At 33.7% G+C, this 16996-nt stretch overlaps 1 protein-coding gene across 3 annotated transcripts in view; it reads right to left on the bottom strand.

Moving 5' to 3' along the window:
- Positions 1 to 16996, bottom strand: part of LOC118749167 (UDP-glucose 4-epimerase) — a 519161-nt gene that overhangs the window by 40881 nt on the left and 461284 nt on the right. For 2 of the 3 annotated variants that reach the window (XM_036483938.1, XM_036483939.1), the window contains exon 4: positions 927 to 2183. The exons of the other annotated variant lie outside the window; for it this stretch is intronic. In XM_036483938.1, the coding sequence (XP_036339831.1) occupies positions 1662 to 2183 (522 nt within the window). In that variant the 3' untranslated portion in view covers positions 927 to 1661. Of the gene's footprint in view, positions 1 to 926; positions 2184 to 16996 lie in introns of those variants that run through there. 3 annotated transcript variants of the gene reach the window in all.

The raw sequence follows: 16996 nt of genomic DNA, 5'->3' as shown, positions 1-16996 counted from the left end.
AAACAGCAATAGAAGGATGAGCGATTAAAAAGTATTCACAGTCGCTACTTGAGCGCCTAAGCGACACTCGCAATAGCATCGATAATCGATAATCGCTTAATAGTCGTTTATCTACTGCCAGTCGACATTCGCAATAGGGGTGATTTACTTGTTTTACAAAAGTTTTTTATGCAATAAATTAATTATTTTATTTAAAGGCCCGAATTTCTTTTGTTTAATCTGAAAGATTGGTGTGAATAATTAACCAATACTGTAAACAATATTACGTGCAGTTTTAATTTTTACTGCTAATTTGTGTAGCTAAAAACCTCGCAAACTCGCGAAATCTCGTTTTAATGATGAACAAATTTTGGTAGTTTGGAAACTGATTTGGTAGGCGTTTTGGTACCTAAAAATATTTTCAAGTAGCAACACTGCCTGTGAATCCAAGCAACAATTAATCAAGAAGTGAGCAGTTGATTTCTACTTGCGGATGTATGCACAGAACAAAAACCACTGGTTGAACGAAAGAATATAATCCGATGAGACTTACCTAACTAAAAACCAACGACGATTAAGCACGGCTATAAGTAGTGACGGACAAACAGAAACTATTCAGAACGAAAAATGACACTGAAGATGGCACAACGCTGAAACTGAATAATAACTGTATTTTTTGATTATTTTCCGGTTTTTGTCTTTTTTAGTGCCTCATTTTGCCTTTTTGCGATTTCCCGTGCCTCTTCCTGCCTATTTCGCTATTTTATATTATCTTTTCTAGCCTATTTCGTTCTTTTATTTTGCTTTTTTTTATAGATTTTTAGGTCCTAAAAATCCGTTCTGCATAGCAAGGACTGGAGACAACATGTTGTAAAACAAATGAAAGCTTGATTCATTTGCTATTTAACTATACGATTTTTGAAAATATTAAATAGATAAGGCAGTTAAAATAAAATGTGCTTCTTTAAAATTGTTTGCCATTTTTTACATAGATTGGATTTTTGCTAAAAAATTTCAATATATATATAATATTTGCATATCAAACGGATCAAACGGATTCATATCTCCAATTGAATGACATCAAAATTATTTGAATCTGTGCTATGGTTTTCGAGATATTTGGATTTGAAAACAGCGCTGCATTTTACTTTTGACTTTTCTTAACTCCTGTAGTTCTCATTAAAACACATATGTATATCGCACACCTAGATCTAAAGTGAGCCAACTCAAAATTCAGTTCGGGAAATATAACTGCTTGTGGATCGTACAGATTCAACGCATTTAATACAAAAACAGGTATAACAGTATTTTTTTAGTTAGTGAATATAATCATGAAGAAACAAATATTTGCATTCATTGGAGGTAAGTAAGGGAGTTGATCCCACTTTAAATCTAGGTGTGCGATATGATAGAGGTGGAAAGTATATTGACCTATTTTTGCATGTCAAATGTACATAATGAGGTTAAGTATGGCTGCATTCCATAACGTCAAAATACAAAGCATCAGGTATTTCTTATTTCTAAACCTCAGTAGATTGTAATTTGAAATGTGCGCAACCAATGTTAGATGCTAGTTTTCAACTAGGTTGCGTATGTTAGACCTTTTCTCCAAGTGCTGTTTAGAAATAAAAGACACTGATGCTTTGTATTTTGACGTTTTGGAATTCACCCTATATTTAAAATTATTTAGGAGCGTAGCCGTTGGGATTATTGCTTTGCCAACGCCAAGTGTCTTTACACATTTCATGTATTCCGCGTTTAGCTTTCCACCCAAGAGAAGCTTCCGCTAACGACGCATCGGCATAACAAGTACTGACATCTCCAGAACGTCGGTCAGTAAATTCAAAGTTTACTTTACGTTTGCTAGCTTTCTCAAAGGCATGTACCATTTCCAGAACAGAATATCCAACACCAGTCCCAAGATTATATGCAAAGAATCCAGTTTCGGCAACATTTCTTAATTTTTCCAAGGCTTTTAGATGGCCTTCAGCAAGGTCTACAATATGTATATAGTCACGGACTCCAGTACCATCTTTTGTTGGGAAATCAGATCCGTAAATTCGTAAAACATCTCGCCGCCCTACAGCCACCTGGGCAATAAACGGCATTAAATTGTTAGGCTCTCCATTAGGGTCTTCACCAATGCGCCCGCTTGGATGTGCGCCCACAGGATTAAAATAACGAAGGGAAACCACCGCCCAACGCTGTAAAAATATATCGGAATTTTTATTAGTTATGGTTATTGTAGTATTCTAAGTAATACTAGTAAATACTCGTTACTTACGAGTCATAAGTAATACAAGTAAATATATAATCAAATAAAACACCTCTTCGAGGAAAATATTTCGAGTGACGAAAGCTGAACTAGAAACACAAAATTTGTGATATCAATTACGTACCGAAAATTATACGCATTTTTTTAACTGACCTGGAAACTGACGCTAACTAGTGGTATTCATACGAATCGTTGCTAAAGTTTTTATTTTTTTATTTTGAGTTTCTAAGGGTGCGTTCACACAGAAAGCCCGGCGGCGTCGAGCAAAGCAAGGTGGAACAAGGCGAAGCTGCTGCTGTTCACACTGAATGAAGCGAAGCGTAGCTTTTCTGAGGGACTCGGCAGGAAAGATACCACAACAATTACCGTCAATGAAAAGCGGCAAAAATGCTCAATTTTATTCAGAACTTTAGTTGTAAAATTTGCTTTCCGCTCCAAAGCGCGTCTGAAAAAGCTTGCTGTATGAATACTTTCATATATATAGCTACAGCAATTTTAAAACTTCACTTAACTCGTAACAGCTTCGCTCGGCTCGACTCCGCATTCTGTGTGAATGTGCCCTAAGAGTGGACAGAACTTTGCAACGGTCCGAATAAATAAAACTATTTTGCGTCAGTCTCCAGGGCAGTTAAAAAAATGTGTATAATTTTCGGCACGAAATTGATATAATAAATTTCTTGATTCTAGTTCAGCTTTCGTCACTCGAAATATTTACCTCGAAGAGGTATTTTATATATCAATTATTTTGTGGTAGGAAATTAAAAATCAACGAAAATCCAAACAAAAATCTATCGGCCCTATTCACAAAAAATAAAATAGATTTAAAGAGCTCTATAAAGTGACATTTTCATACAAATTTTCTATTTATAAAGCAGCTAAAGCCATCTTTATTATTTATGACTTTGGGTGTAAATGTTTTATTTTTCTTAAATAAATTTCTAAAAACGCTTTCTAAATCTGAATGATTTATTCAAATATTTAACATTGAATTCAATTCCATTGAACCATATAATTCTTCGAATACAGAATAAAGCGAAAAAGGATGATCATATCCAGGGAACGGATTTTATGGAAATTGCCTTTTTTTCTGCTAAAGAGATAGAGTATATTCGATTAAGAATGTCCACGATTTAGCTTTCCCTGATTCCATGTATACACATTTGATGTTGCCTTTTTTTGCCTTTTTTAAGATATTTGCCTTTTTTTGCCTTTTTTAAGATATTTGCCCTTTTTTGCCTTTTCTACCTTTAAAAGAGTGATTATAGCATTTACAATTTTTTTTTAGATTAAAAAATATACACATGCCCATGCGGCTTATAGAAGCGCAGGGACCTCTTGCCAAATTGGTGTTGGAAAAATTCAAAGCCGTTTTCTCAGCTAACGTAGGCTTGAAGACAATAAGGGGTGTGTATAAAATTGTAAAGGGCGAGGAAAATGCCCTTATACCTGATAATATGAATGTTTCAAACGTTCCATATTTAAATTGGGCTCCATTTTTATCAACTTACGTCGAGCGCTCATTTAGTACATTCAAGGCCTTTCTTCGCGAAAATCGAATGAAAATGCTGCCAGAAAACTTCAAAATGCATCTTGTGGTTCAATGTTACTACAACTATACAGATTAAGGTTTTATGAGTTAGAAACTCGAAAGGATAAAATAGTCAAAGAGTCAAAGTACAAATTTTTCATATAATGAAACTAGTTCATAGTTTTTCTCTTTTTCTTGTAATATAAAAATTTCTAAAATAAAAATATTTTTTGATTGTTCTTCGTATTTTCTGTTTTTTTTATGGCCTTATTTTGCTTTTTTGGCATTACCATTTTTTTGCCTTTTCCTGCCTTTGTCCCTATTTTGTTTTGCCTTTTTTTGCCTTTTTTGCAATACCTAGTGCCTTTTGCTGCCTTTTTCGTTATTTTATTTTGCCTTTTCCAGCCTATTTCGTTACTTAATTTGGCTTTTTTATAGGTGTTTAGGTCCTAAAAATCCGTTCCCTGATCATATCCTTCGTATCAAAAAAATATATGTATACAAATTAAAAAAAACAGACTAAATGTGAAAAATTATAAAAACATAGCAACGTGGTACCAAAATTAGATACAATAAGCAATTGTATTCGTCTCATTATCTGCGCTACACACATGTGTTTTTTTGCGTTGCACAAGGGTATATTAACTTTGTTCACATAACCGTTGTTTGTAACAGTCAAAACGAAACGAGATAGATATAGACAAATATATACATAAATGTTCAGAATAAATAAAGAAGTCGATTAAGCCATGTCTGTCTGTCCGTCCGTGTAAACGACGATTGAGAATCTCAACGAAATTTTGTATATAGGTTTCCCTTTATCAAAGGTAGGCTGGTATTGAAAATGGGCGAAATCGGACTGTAACCACGCCCACTTCCCATATAAAGGTATTTTCGAAAAATACAAAAACTACGATATTTCAGTAAACATTGGATGCAAATTGCAGAAAACTAATATGTAAAGTAGAATTTTGGTAGAAATTATTATTATTTTGATGAAACGCTGTGTCTAATAGCCGCTTCATCAATCCTTACCAAACTCGGTACGAGTCTTTCCTAGGGTCTAGCAAAGAAATCTGTTGGAAATCTTTGAAATCGGGCAAAGACCACGCCCACCTACCATATAACCGTAATTTACAGAAACACCTAAACTGCGATGAATCAGTAACTATTAAAGCTAATTCCCCTAAAATCGATGATTGCAATAACCACTTAGCGGAAAATTAGATTATTATAAGTTTTTGGATAGTGGGCGTGGCGCCCTTATGACCACATATGTGTATCTCGGTAACCGATTTATCAATTTCTGTCAAACTGGGTTCTCTTAATAACTTTGGTACGTAAAAGCAATTCGGTAAAAATTGTTCAAATCACTAACGGTCAATTTCAGAAATACGAAAACTCCGATGTTTCAATAACTGAGCATGCTAACTTACTCCAAGTTAATAGTTACAACACTTTTCTATCAATAAATAAGAATGCTATAGAACTCTAGGAGTTGAGCGTGGCACCGCCCACTTTATGATTACAAAGGTATATCTCGGCATGGGCGTCGATACCTAGCCCCCCCCCCCCTAACCTGTGAAGTTTACCTTCTATACAATACCAAGAAATCTTTTTAATTTTATTTTATTTATTTTTTATTCAAATATATATTCAGTACAATATTACACAATTCCATTATTGTACTCCGCGAAGCTTAGGGAGCTTATCTCCGGGTATAGTTTATTATTATTATATTACGAACTATTGTTCGTTGCTACATTTGTTTAGTAATAGCTTTTGTTTAATTATCATATTACAATTAAATTCATCTTTTACATTGAGTTCAAATAATGATTGTTAATTAATGTTTCTCTATGCGGTGTTTTTGGTAGATTTAAGTTGTTTGCAGGTAGTTCATTAAGTAGAGTCGGGATTGTGACACTAAGAGAGTGTTTTGAGTACTCATTCCTGAATTTAGATACCTGGAAGCGTCCTTCTTCCCGTCTTCTGTGTGGCACTGAAAGCAAAATTCTTTGCCCGGTAGAAAAAAACATATAAATCACAGTTTCAAAGTTTATACAAAGTTTAGGAAAATCCAACAAAATTTCACCTTTTCTTGAATCTTTACAACATTTTTGGTTATGCAGTTTTCTAGCCCATACAATTTTAGTCCAATGAAGTGCAGGTTTCATCCAGCTAAAAAATCGATAGTTGATAATTGTTTTTTGGAGACTACTTTTGCGGTTTTTATATAACAAGTGTAATCTTCAAAAAAATTGGGTTGATTTTTTGAAATTTTGTTGCTAACGGTCTCCCTCATTTTGTTTCGTAAGAAATTCCTGTTTATATGGAAAAAGGGCAAAAATCCGTCACCACAAAAATATTCTCAGAAATTTTCTGGCCATTTGAAACTTGCACTTCATTAGACTAAAATTGCATACCCAAAAGTTGTCTAAAGAATCAGATTAAAAAGTTGAAAATTTGTGGAATTTTCCTAAATTTTGTATAAGGTTTGTAGCTGTGATTTATGTGGTTAAAGCTTGAACCGTATTTTTTATAGAAAAATGACCAAAAAAGCTTGAAAAACATTACGAATGTTTAAAAAAAATAAGCACGTGGTCATTTATTTGAATCACTTACTTAGTTTTTCTCTCTGACGCCTGACGTTTTTTAAAAGGACCTTGGAATTAAAAAATATGAATATTTCAAAACTTTTTTAAAAAATTCAGTGGAATGTAGTATAAAGATAAGGGTATCAAATATAAGAAAAAATTCTGTAGAATTATAACAGAATAAATGTTTTGGCGCATAAAAAAAATCAAAAATTTTGTCCTTAAAAATCCTTAAATATTTGCAATATTTATTTTTGAAAAAATTATTGTTTGAGGACTAATACATGTACAAACGACCACATCATCGAATTTCGTCCTGCAAACTACATTGACTTGAAAAGATAAAATTTATTAAAAGCACATTTTCAATACCTATTCGTCCTTGCTAACCAAACAATTTTACATACAGCAAAAATTTTACTGTTCTTAAACTCAACAGAACTTTCTGTTTCATTTGGTACCCATATTGTTATCTACATTGCACTGCTTTTTTTAAAAAATTATTAAAATTTCAAAGTCCTTTGAAAAAAAATCCTGACGTCAGAGTGAAAAACTAAAAACGCAGTTTTACTATATTTGGCCTTTAGTTTCGTGAGTATATAGATTCTTTCGTGTGTTCTGGAATTTTTTTGTTTTTGTGACACAGTGTTATTCATAGTTTTGAAATATATTTCATGAAAGCAAAAAATAAAAATAGTTGGCATCACTTTCTTTTTTAAACACCTAGGATATCACTGACCATTATAAAGGACAGTGAATGACGGCAAAGCCCCAAGTTCTACATACTTGTTTATGTGATTTTTGAAATGAACGATACAAAATTAGCCGGTACACATATTTTAATTTAATTTTTAATTTTTAGAATCAGTGGTTGAAATTTCATACTGAAAGGGTTAAGAAAGCTTTAGATTAAAAGTGTGATACTTAATGCCTTTCCCCATAAACGGCGCCAAATTTCTGGGTTATCGAGCCTCTAGCAGTACAAGTTTAATTGTTGTCTTTCACGAAGTTCTTTAAATAAGTCTTCAACTAAATACTGAGTTTATTTACGAATATACCCTTTTATTACACGCTTTTTTTAATTTTAGCAAGTATTTATTTACTGCATTCACCTGAATTTCGGGGGTTACTACTAGTTTTGATAAATTGTCAGTTTAATTTCTTATAAAAATTACCTTTATGTTTTTGAATCTTAAGCATACATCGAAACTTTGTTTTAGAGAATCAATGTGAAATAATTGCAGAAACGATTAGCCGATTTGCTGAGCAACCGAGACGTCTGATTTTTAAATAATTTTTGTAAAACAATTCGGCAAGTAAATATCGTTCCCCGCATGCCAGAAACATGAATGTGTAAAAATTAAAATTTTGGGAAATATAGTTTGAAGTTTTTTACGAGACTTAACTCTGCATTCATGTAATTAATATTGTGAAATATATGCTTTCCATGTACGCATGGTATTCTGGCTTTTGGTATAAAATAGAACATCCAAAGGTTTAAATAAGTCAACCCAATAACTCAAAATTGGTAAATTTGATCATTCATGCTTCTGGCATAAGGGTGACGATATGTATTTACTTCACATTTATTAATTTTTTATACGCCTGTCCTACATATCGATGGCTGAGTGGAAGATCGACCTATCTCGGCAGCCGGTACAAAAACGCCCTATCTCAGAAAACTTTTCAAGAACTCCCTACTTCAGAATTTTATTGAAAAACAACCTATTGCAGAATTTTATTGAAAAACACACTATCTCAGAATTTTGTTGAAGAACGCCCTATCTCAGAATTCGGTTCAAAAACGCCCTATCTCAAACGAAAATACTTTGAAAATAAGCTGAACCGGCAGCTGAGATAGGGCGTTATTCAACCAAATTCTGAGGTAGGGTGTTTTTCAATCAAATTCTGAAGTAGGGTGTTCTTGAAAAGTTTTCTGAGATAGAACGATGTTGAAAAATTTTCTGAGATAGGGCGTTTTCGAACTGGCTGCCGAGATAGGCCGATCTTCCATTCTATTCAAAAACCTTTAAAAATATTCCTAATGATTAATCTAACCATTTCTGAGTGATGAGAGGTCTCGCATGGTGTCGGTTTTCATGTTACTTCAAAAAATAAAACCTGTGCACATCTATGTAGAATCCCAGTTCTTTAATTTGACTTCCAATTTTGGAAATACGAAATAACGTTGCAGATGCGATGACCTTTAAAAAAATAAATAAAAATAGAAGGCAATTCTAATTAAAAATATTGTGAGCCGATAGTTTTCTTAAAACTCTTTCGTTTGACACTAATATTTCGATAATTCATTTATGTATCTTTCGTATAAGTAAAACAAATGTGACTTATCAAACAGGTGGCAACCTCTTTAAAGGTATTTTTAAACTAAAATCTTTCGCCTGGCATTGTTATACATATTTCAATTAACTGATGAATTAAGTTGAATTTAGTATTTTTAAGCACATGGCAATTATTTTCAAACTCATTTCGATTGATACCCATCTTTTCACAATCCGATTAACTTATTAAATAATTTGAGCTTGTATTTTTCAACAAAAAAAAAACCAAATGTTCAATTTAAAGATTTCTTAACACTCGTTCCTTTGATAAACATATTTTAAAATTTCATGTAACTTATGTATAATTTTGAACGAAATACCACTTTAAAAACAGACGGCGACCCTCTTAAAAATTATTTTCGAACTAAAATTTCCTTAAATATCGTCTGACATTGAGTAGTCCACTTGCAAAGTGCGCTATGTAAAATTTTTTCGATTTTTAGTTTTTGGTGGGTAACGTACGAGTATTTAAAGTAGATTCATGTCCACTTACAACCCAGTGCAAAATCTTTGTATATTCTGCAAAAAACGCATAAAATGTTAACTACTCTTGCAAAAGTAGCTATCATACTTATTTATAAACTTTCAAAAGACTCCATCTTCAGATAAACTTAGAAAACTGCTTTAGGTCGTGTAGATTGGTAATGTTATTTTATGTTATGCTATGTTATAATGCTCTTAGGCTGTTAATTATCAAAATTTTCAGGTAATAAAGAAAAAGATTCAATTTAGATGTTACTTGTTGTCGTAATCGTTTTTTAAATTTATGGCTTATTATCATAAAATCACATAACGCTGTTTGCAAGTGGACTATTCAAATGTTTCAAGTAACTGATGAATTAAGTGGAGACTCATTTTTTTAAACACGTGGCAACCCTCCTAAATATAGTTCTTAAATAAAAGATCTTAAACCCATTTTCAGTGATAACCATCGGTTAGTAATTCATTTAACTTATTAAATAATTTTAGTTTAGGCCTTTAAACTGGGCAACCCTCAAACACATCAAAAATGTTCTAAATTGTCAAACTAAGTATTTCTTGAAGCTCTTTCATTTGACATCCATCGCTAACATTTCATATAACTTGGGAATAAAATAGTTCAATTAGACTTCTCAAATAGGTGGCAACCCTATTCAAAATATTTCCAAACTACTACCTTCTTAAACCTCTTTTGTATGACACCCATATACCGATACCTTATTCACTTACCAAATTCCTTTAATTTAAATTTAATTACATTTTTTAAACATGTGGCAACCCTCCTATACGTAGCTAAGTAAAGCCTTTACAAAACTATTTCGATTGATACTATATTTAATAATTGATTTAACTTTTTAATTAATTTGAGTTTAATTTCATAACAGGTGGCAACATTTTTCGAAAACGTAAAACCTTCTTAACACCCACACCCTAAGCCCTTTAATTTGCTACCTCAATTTTGAAAATCGAACGGACGGTGCGGATTGGAGGGCATTGATTAGTAAATAACTTGAGCTCAAATTTTAACAGATGGCAGCTCTTTTCGAAAAAATGAAACCAGTTTGCACATCTACAGGCCAAGCGATTTAATTTGACACCCCATTTTTGAAAATCGAGCGAACGGTGCAGATCTTTTATGCTGCACAAAAAATGCCTTCGCGTATTAAATAAATAGATACTGTAAAAGTGTTAAGGCTGTTAACTTACGGCCCTTGATATGCTTAATTTGTTAAATGGTTTATCAAGTCGATTGACTGTGTATGTTCTTGAGGTGTGATTGTACCAGCTACTGGTGTCGTGAGTGGTGAAGTTAGCTCAATTTTCTAAGTAAAAAGTATTTTGGCGGAAATTTCTTGCACTATATGAGTCAAAGCCGTGTTTTTGGAAGATTAAGTTCACGATATTGCAGTTGTGAATCAAAAAAAAAAAAACAATGTTTAACAAAATGGTAGACAAATTATGAAATTTCGGCTCTAATCATTTCCATCTTTCCTCGACCTCATTTGAAAAGAAATAAATATTGAACCAGCATGCTGGTAAGTTATATGCTGGAGCCAGCAAGCTGGTGTCGTATACTTCCCCTTTATACAAAAAGGTTTTTGGTTGGATAAAATATATGCTGTTTTTCTATACCATTACTTCTTGAAAATGTTTGGTGTATACGTATATATGTATATGTAACTAAAAAATTGTAGCTACCAGTTGGCTACCACAAAAAATGATTCGCGGCAACAGTGGTTATTATTCCTCTATTTGAATGAAAACAAGTAAACAAATTTAAGTTTAGTACTCCACTCTACTTACTAAATAAACTAAATTTATATTTGGCTTAACTTAAAAATTATCATGGGTTATCAGGGGCCTATTTCATAAAGCGACAGTGATAATTTTGTAACGCCAGGCATTTTCCATGTTGTCCGTGATAATTCGACGGTTTGGTGGGCGTTTTGTTTCATAAAAATAATTGTCACCACCTCATAAATTCCATGAAAAATTCCATTGGAAAAGTGACAAATTGTCATTGTCGTGTTAAAATTGTCGTTGACAATATTGTCGCCAGTCATATGAAATTCTCATGAAAAAATTGCATTTTCATTATTTTAGTTTTAATAAATATTCAAATTATTGAAAAGTAACAGTTACCATACAAATAAATTTACAAAACTCTCCTGTGAACGCTTTCGGACGGAGCTATTTGGTTTTGTCGCGACAATTTTGTCAGAGTGACAATTATCAGCACAATTGTCGAAAATTTTCCATGATATCACTGTCGTTTTCCAAAAATTATCACAGTTGCCTACAAGCGTATATGAAACAGAAAAAATGTCGCCGACAATTCTGGAAGTGAAATTTTATAGAGAAATCGACAATTGTCGCACCAGTCACTTCTATGAAATAGGCTCCAGGTATCTAGCAGCACAAAATTTATTCTTGTCTTTCACGAAGTTCTTAAATAACTCTTGAGCTAAATGAATATCACGTTTAATTATATATTTAAATTTAAATTCCTAATATTAATTTCTTTACTGCATTCACACGGATTTCGGGGGTTACTACTAGTTTTAATAAAATGTCAGTTTAATTTCTTATAAAATTTGCTTTTAGGTTTATGCAACTTAAGCATACATCGAAACATTGTTTTTGAGAATCAATGTGAAATAATTGCAGAATCGATTAACCGGTTTGCTGAGCAACCGAGACGTCTGCTTTTTAAGTAATCTTTTTAAAACAAATCGGCAAGTACATATCGTGCCCCTCATGCCAGAAATATGAATATGTCACGATAAATATTTTGGGAAATCAAGTTTTAAAGTTTTTTTTTACGAGACTCAACTCAGCATTCGTTTAATTGACATTGTGAAATATGTGGTTTTCGTGTACGCATGGTTTTTGTATAACATTAAGCTGACCAACCGTCCTCCTTTGAGGAGGATTGTCCTCCTCAAATGTGACTTGTCTTCCTAAAAAATATAGTCCTTCTCTGTCCTCCTTTTGAGCAAAAATGTCCTCCTTGTCATCCTTTTCAAGTTTTATAGCAGTGATGAAATTTTCCAAAAATTTCGTTCAGAATATTATTAATTCATAATCGTAAATAATCATTGTATTTAAAAGGAAAACTTTTGATTCAACTAACCGCCTGTGAAAGTTGAACAGTACAAACGCCTTTACGAAAAGCAATTACTCACTTTTTGCATAAGTTTTGTAGCGAAGAAAAAAAAAAAACACAGAGATAGAAACTGTCAAACCGAATTAAGAATGTGCGCGTGGGAAAGGGGTAATTCGCGATTGTAATTGGAGGATAGAACAAAGTAATTCCCGTTACCGCTGGTTCTCCCACCTCCATTCGATATAGCGCCACAACCAGGCACCAAAGGGCGGAAGCTATGGCAAGAAAGACAGACTATGGTAACTCATATATGGCAACGTTGGCGAAATGAGTATCTTACAACCTTGCTGGAGAGGAAGAAGTGGCGCAAGGAGCAAGAAAGCCTAAATATCGGCCAGCTGGTCATCATCAAGAGTGAAAACACTCCACCATCCGCTTGGGCTTTAGGAATGGTTAGTGAGCTGATAATGAGCAAGGATGGGCTAGTGCGCAACGTGGTTGTGCGAACAGCTACTAACGAGCTAGCTCGGTCAGTACAAAAGATTTACGTCTTACCGGTCGATACGAGTGCTAATACTGAATAATAGTGAGGGCTAGATGGAACCATTTTGAACAGACTTCAAAGACTGCAGTCGAAAATTTTACGCGCCATATGCGGAGCACCGTGGTACATAAAAAATACGAATATCCACAAAGATCTTAATGTAAATATGGTGCATGAGGACATAAGAGGGCTAAGCACCAGTTACTCAGCACGGTTAATGAACCATCCAAATCGACTAGCGAAAGATCTTGTTAGCCTGAGATATGCAAGAAGACTAAAAAGAAAGAATATCTCCGATATTATCAAATGATGCGCAATATAATATATGTATGTGGATATCCGCAAAATATCAATTTCGGCTCTGGAACTCGTCCTTTCAGACCGACTACCCAACACCAGTGTCAGTGCGGCTCGGAAGCTTATCATTTCCGACCGAACACAGCCTACTGGATTGTAATTACTTAAATATAGAGAAGCGAAGGCGCGGCCTGGAAACTAGGCAGTGCGGCTCTGGAACTCCTCTTTTCAGACCGCCTGCCCAGCACGATATCCAGCGATCCTGATGCTCGGAATCTTGTCCATTCCGACAGCCGCAACAACTGTAATAAACATATATGTATGAAAAAATAAAAAATTGCTAAGCATTGCAGCAGAAATTTTAAGTTTAATGGTAGTTTGTAAGATTTGAAAACTTATTTTTAGTTTCGAAGGAAAGATTCTATAAATAAATACATATTATACGAAAAAAAAAACATTTGCATTTTTTATTTCGAATTTTTACGCATTTTCTTCCATATAACGCATGAACAAAATCTATTTTTTAATTTAAGTAAGTGCAGGTTTCAAGTACATAAAAATTCCCTGTAATTTTTAAAATTTTTGTGCCGAGGGTATTGCGCACTTTCTTCTATATAACGCATTAACAAAATCTATTTTTATATGGAAGAAAATGAGCTGCAGCCTCGACAAAAACGTCTGAAAAATTATAGGGACTCTTTAGGTACTTGAAACTTGCCCTTTACTTTATCGGCTACAAAACTTCATACTCGGAAATTTTGTACAAATTCTGAATGCCTATCCTACTAATAACAATGTGAAGGTTTGTGAGTGGGTGTGTTTGTTTGTATCCCTTTCACGCTAAAATGGCTGGAGGTATTTCGCTGAAATTTGGCACACTTATAGGCTATGACCTGGAGTAACATATATGTAGGACATTTTTGAAGAGTGTTGCCGCTTTTTTCAAAAGTTAAGATCAACTATTCATCAAAGTTGGATGTGGGTGTCAAACAAAAGTAGTTTAAAAACGATTTATTTCAAAAATATTTTTGAAGAGAGTTCCTAATTTTCATAAACTTAAAATCAATTTAAAAAACTATTTAATTAAATATTTTAGTGGGTACCAAATGAGACAGGTTTAAGAGACATTTATTTCTAAATATTTTTAAAGAGGGTTGCCATCTGTTAATAAATTCAAATACAATTTACTTAAAAGGTTAAACGAAATGTTTTAATATGGGTATCAAAGAAGATAGGGTAAAGAAAGCTTTCTTTCGAAAATATTTTTGAAGACAGTTGCCACCCGTTTAGAAACTTAAAATCGTTTTAATCAAACCTACTTATATTAAGAATGTAAAAGTTTGTTAGTTAGTGAGTGTATATGATTGTGTCTCTATCAAGCCAACACGGCTGGACTTATCCCAATGAACATTTGCGCACTTATAGGTTATGACCTGTGTTAACATACAGGATATTTTTATGAAGGCGGTTGCCACTTTTTCAAAAGTTAAAAACAACTATTCGTTAAGTTAGATGAAATATTACAACGATGTGGGTGTCAAACAAAAGGTTCAAAAATATTTTTGAAGAGAGTTGCCACCTATTTAAATCAAGTATTTTAGTATGGGTACAACATGATAAAGGCTTAAGAGAAATTCACTTCTAAATATTTTTGAAGAGTGTTGCCACTTGATAAGAAATTCATAATCAATTTACTTAAAAAGTTAAATTAAATGTTTTAATATGGGTATCAAACGCAGAGGGTTAAGAAAGCTTCTTTCGGGTTTTGGTAAGATTTGCGGACTTTCAAACCCTTGCAGCTGTATGAAAAGTATAAAACCGCTTTTTTGAAGACATCTCCTACAGGCAGTGTTGCCACTAACAATTTTTTTCCCTACAAATTTTCTTCCCAAATCCGACCAAAATCGTTTACAACCTGCCAAATAAATTTCAATTACAGAAAAGCAATCTCAGAGCATACAATTCATTTATTTAAGACTAAATGTTTCGACTACAAAAAATTTACTGACATACACACATATATGTACTTTGTACTTTTTAATACAAACGAGAAATAAGTAAATGCAGGTATAAATGCACTTGTGATACTTGCATTGTGCTGAAGCGCATATTATGTGTGCTGCCACATATCGAATCTGTTTAATGTGCTTAACATGCACGCGATTATCCAACGCAGCGCATGACAGGGCAAGACAGTAGAGCTGCAAAACTATCGATGGTACTATCGATACTATCGAATGATTCTATTTGTTTGCACTATGGAATGGTCGTTGGCCACTATCGATAGTCTTTGCTTGAGGAAATATACGTATTGCTTATATTATATGCACTACTTAGTAGGCATTTCTTTATTTTTGAAAATGGTAATTCGGCAACTGTGGTGTAGTGGTAAGCAGTGCGCGCTTTCACTCATCATCACCTGGGTTCAAGCCCTGGTCAAAGCAACATCGCAAAAAAATAGAAAAAGGTTTTTTTCTTAACAGCGGTCGTCCCTCGGCAGGCAATGGCAAACCTCCGAGTGCATTTCTGCCATGAAAAACAGCTTCTCATAAAAAATACAATCGCCGTTCGGAGTCGGCGTAAAACTGTAGGTCCCTCCGCTTTGTGTGACAACATCAAGGCGCACGCCACAAGTCGGAGGAGAGGCTCGGCCAAACACTAGCAAATGTGTAAGCGCCAATCTATTATTATTATTATTAATTCGGCAACATTGATTTGCTTACCCATTACAATTTTTTTAGCTAGTACCGGGCTTTACACAGTTCAAGTATTGAATTCAATTCTGCTTGTTAGTGGAAGAGAGGGGTTGAGAAGAACAGGGAAGTGTACATACGCGTCTGTACCTTCAAGTGGTTTCAAGTTTCTTGCTTTGCTTTTGACATTTTCGTGTTTCCCATTTAAAGAACCAAAAACTGGAATTCAACAAAATTTAAGCGTGTAATAGCCCGAACACAAAGAAAACGACGAGCTACAAACCACAGCTGTCAAATTATTTTAACACGTACTCTTATGTAGATAATTATTTTGGCGACGACCGGGCTACGCGACGGCTGTGGTTGTGGCCAGATTAGATCTATTTCTATTTTTCTGGCGACAGATAAGGTTCTTCCTCTTCTTTTATGTCAAACTCATACAAATTCATGATGTCGCTGCCGCGTTCAAAGAAATCATGTCGCCATCGACAAAGCGCTTAGATAATAAAGATGACAAATTGGAAGCTGTGGTCGGTAGCCCGTCGTTTTCAATGTGTTCAGAACTTAAAAGCAAATAGAAAACGCAACGCAAACGCAAAAGAATGAAACAGAATTGCTTTAAATTACTTCAATTATGTACATACATCGGGTGTAATTAATTTTAAAAAACTAGTTTGAATATATTTTTGAAACCATACTATGGTGTTAGAGAATCTGCGTCGATGGAAGAAACTATTGATATAAGCCAGGGTTTGTCTAATTTCGGAGGTTCTTGTATTTCCGTTTGATAGTTTAAATGGATAAATAATCATGTAATTAACCATGTAGAAGTCGTAGTACGGTTCGGCTATTTGTACAATGATATGGGATCTTGTAGCACACGCTTGAAATATGGACTTTTCCATAAATTTTGGAATGAGTTCTATGCCAAAATACTGTGGCGTAGCCGGAGTTGGACTGATGAAAGTTTTTTGTAATACATACAGTTTTCTCTACGTTTACAAGCAATTTGTTTTTCTACGATTGGGAATTTTAGGTTTTTATATTATCGGTTTAAAATATTTTAAAAATTGAAGAGAAAGGACAAAGTTACTGATAATCGCTATATACCATTTAGCTAATTCTTCAGGAACTAAATAAAATTAAAAAGTTTATATA

Source organism: Rhagoletis pomonella, unplaced genomic scaffold (assembly GCF_013731165.1).
Source record: "Rhagoletis pomonella isolate Grant_MI unplaced genomic scaffold, Rhpom_1.0 Rhpom_scaffold_00014, whole genome shotgun sequence".
Classification (NCBI taxonomy): domain Eukaryota; kingdom Metazoa; phylum Arthropoda; class Insecta; order Diptera; family Tephritidae; genus Rhagoletis; species Rhagoletis pomonella.
This window is presented reverse-complemented; position numbering and strand designations above follow the sequence as displayed.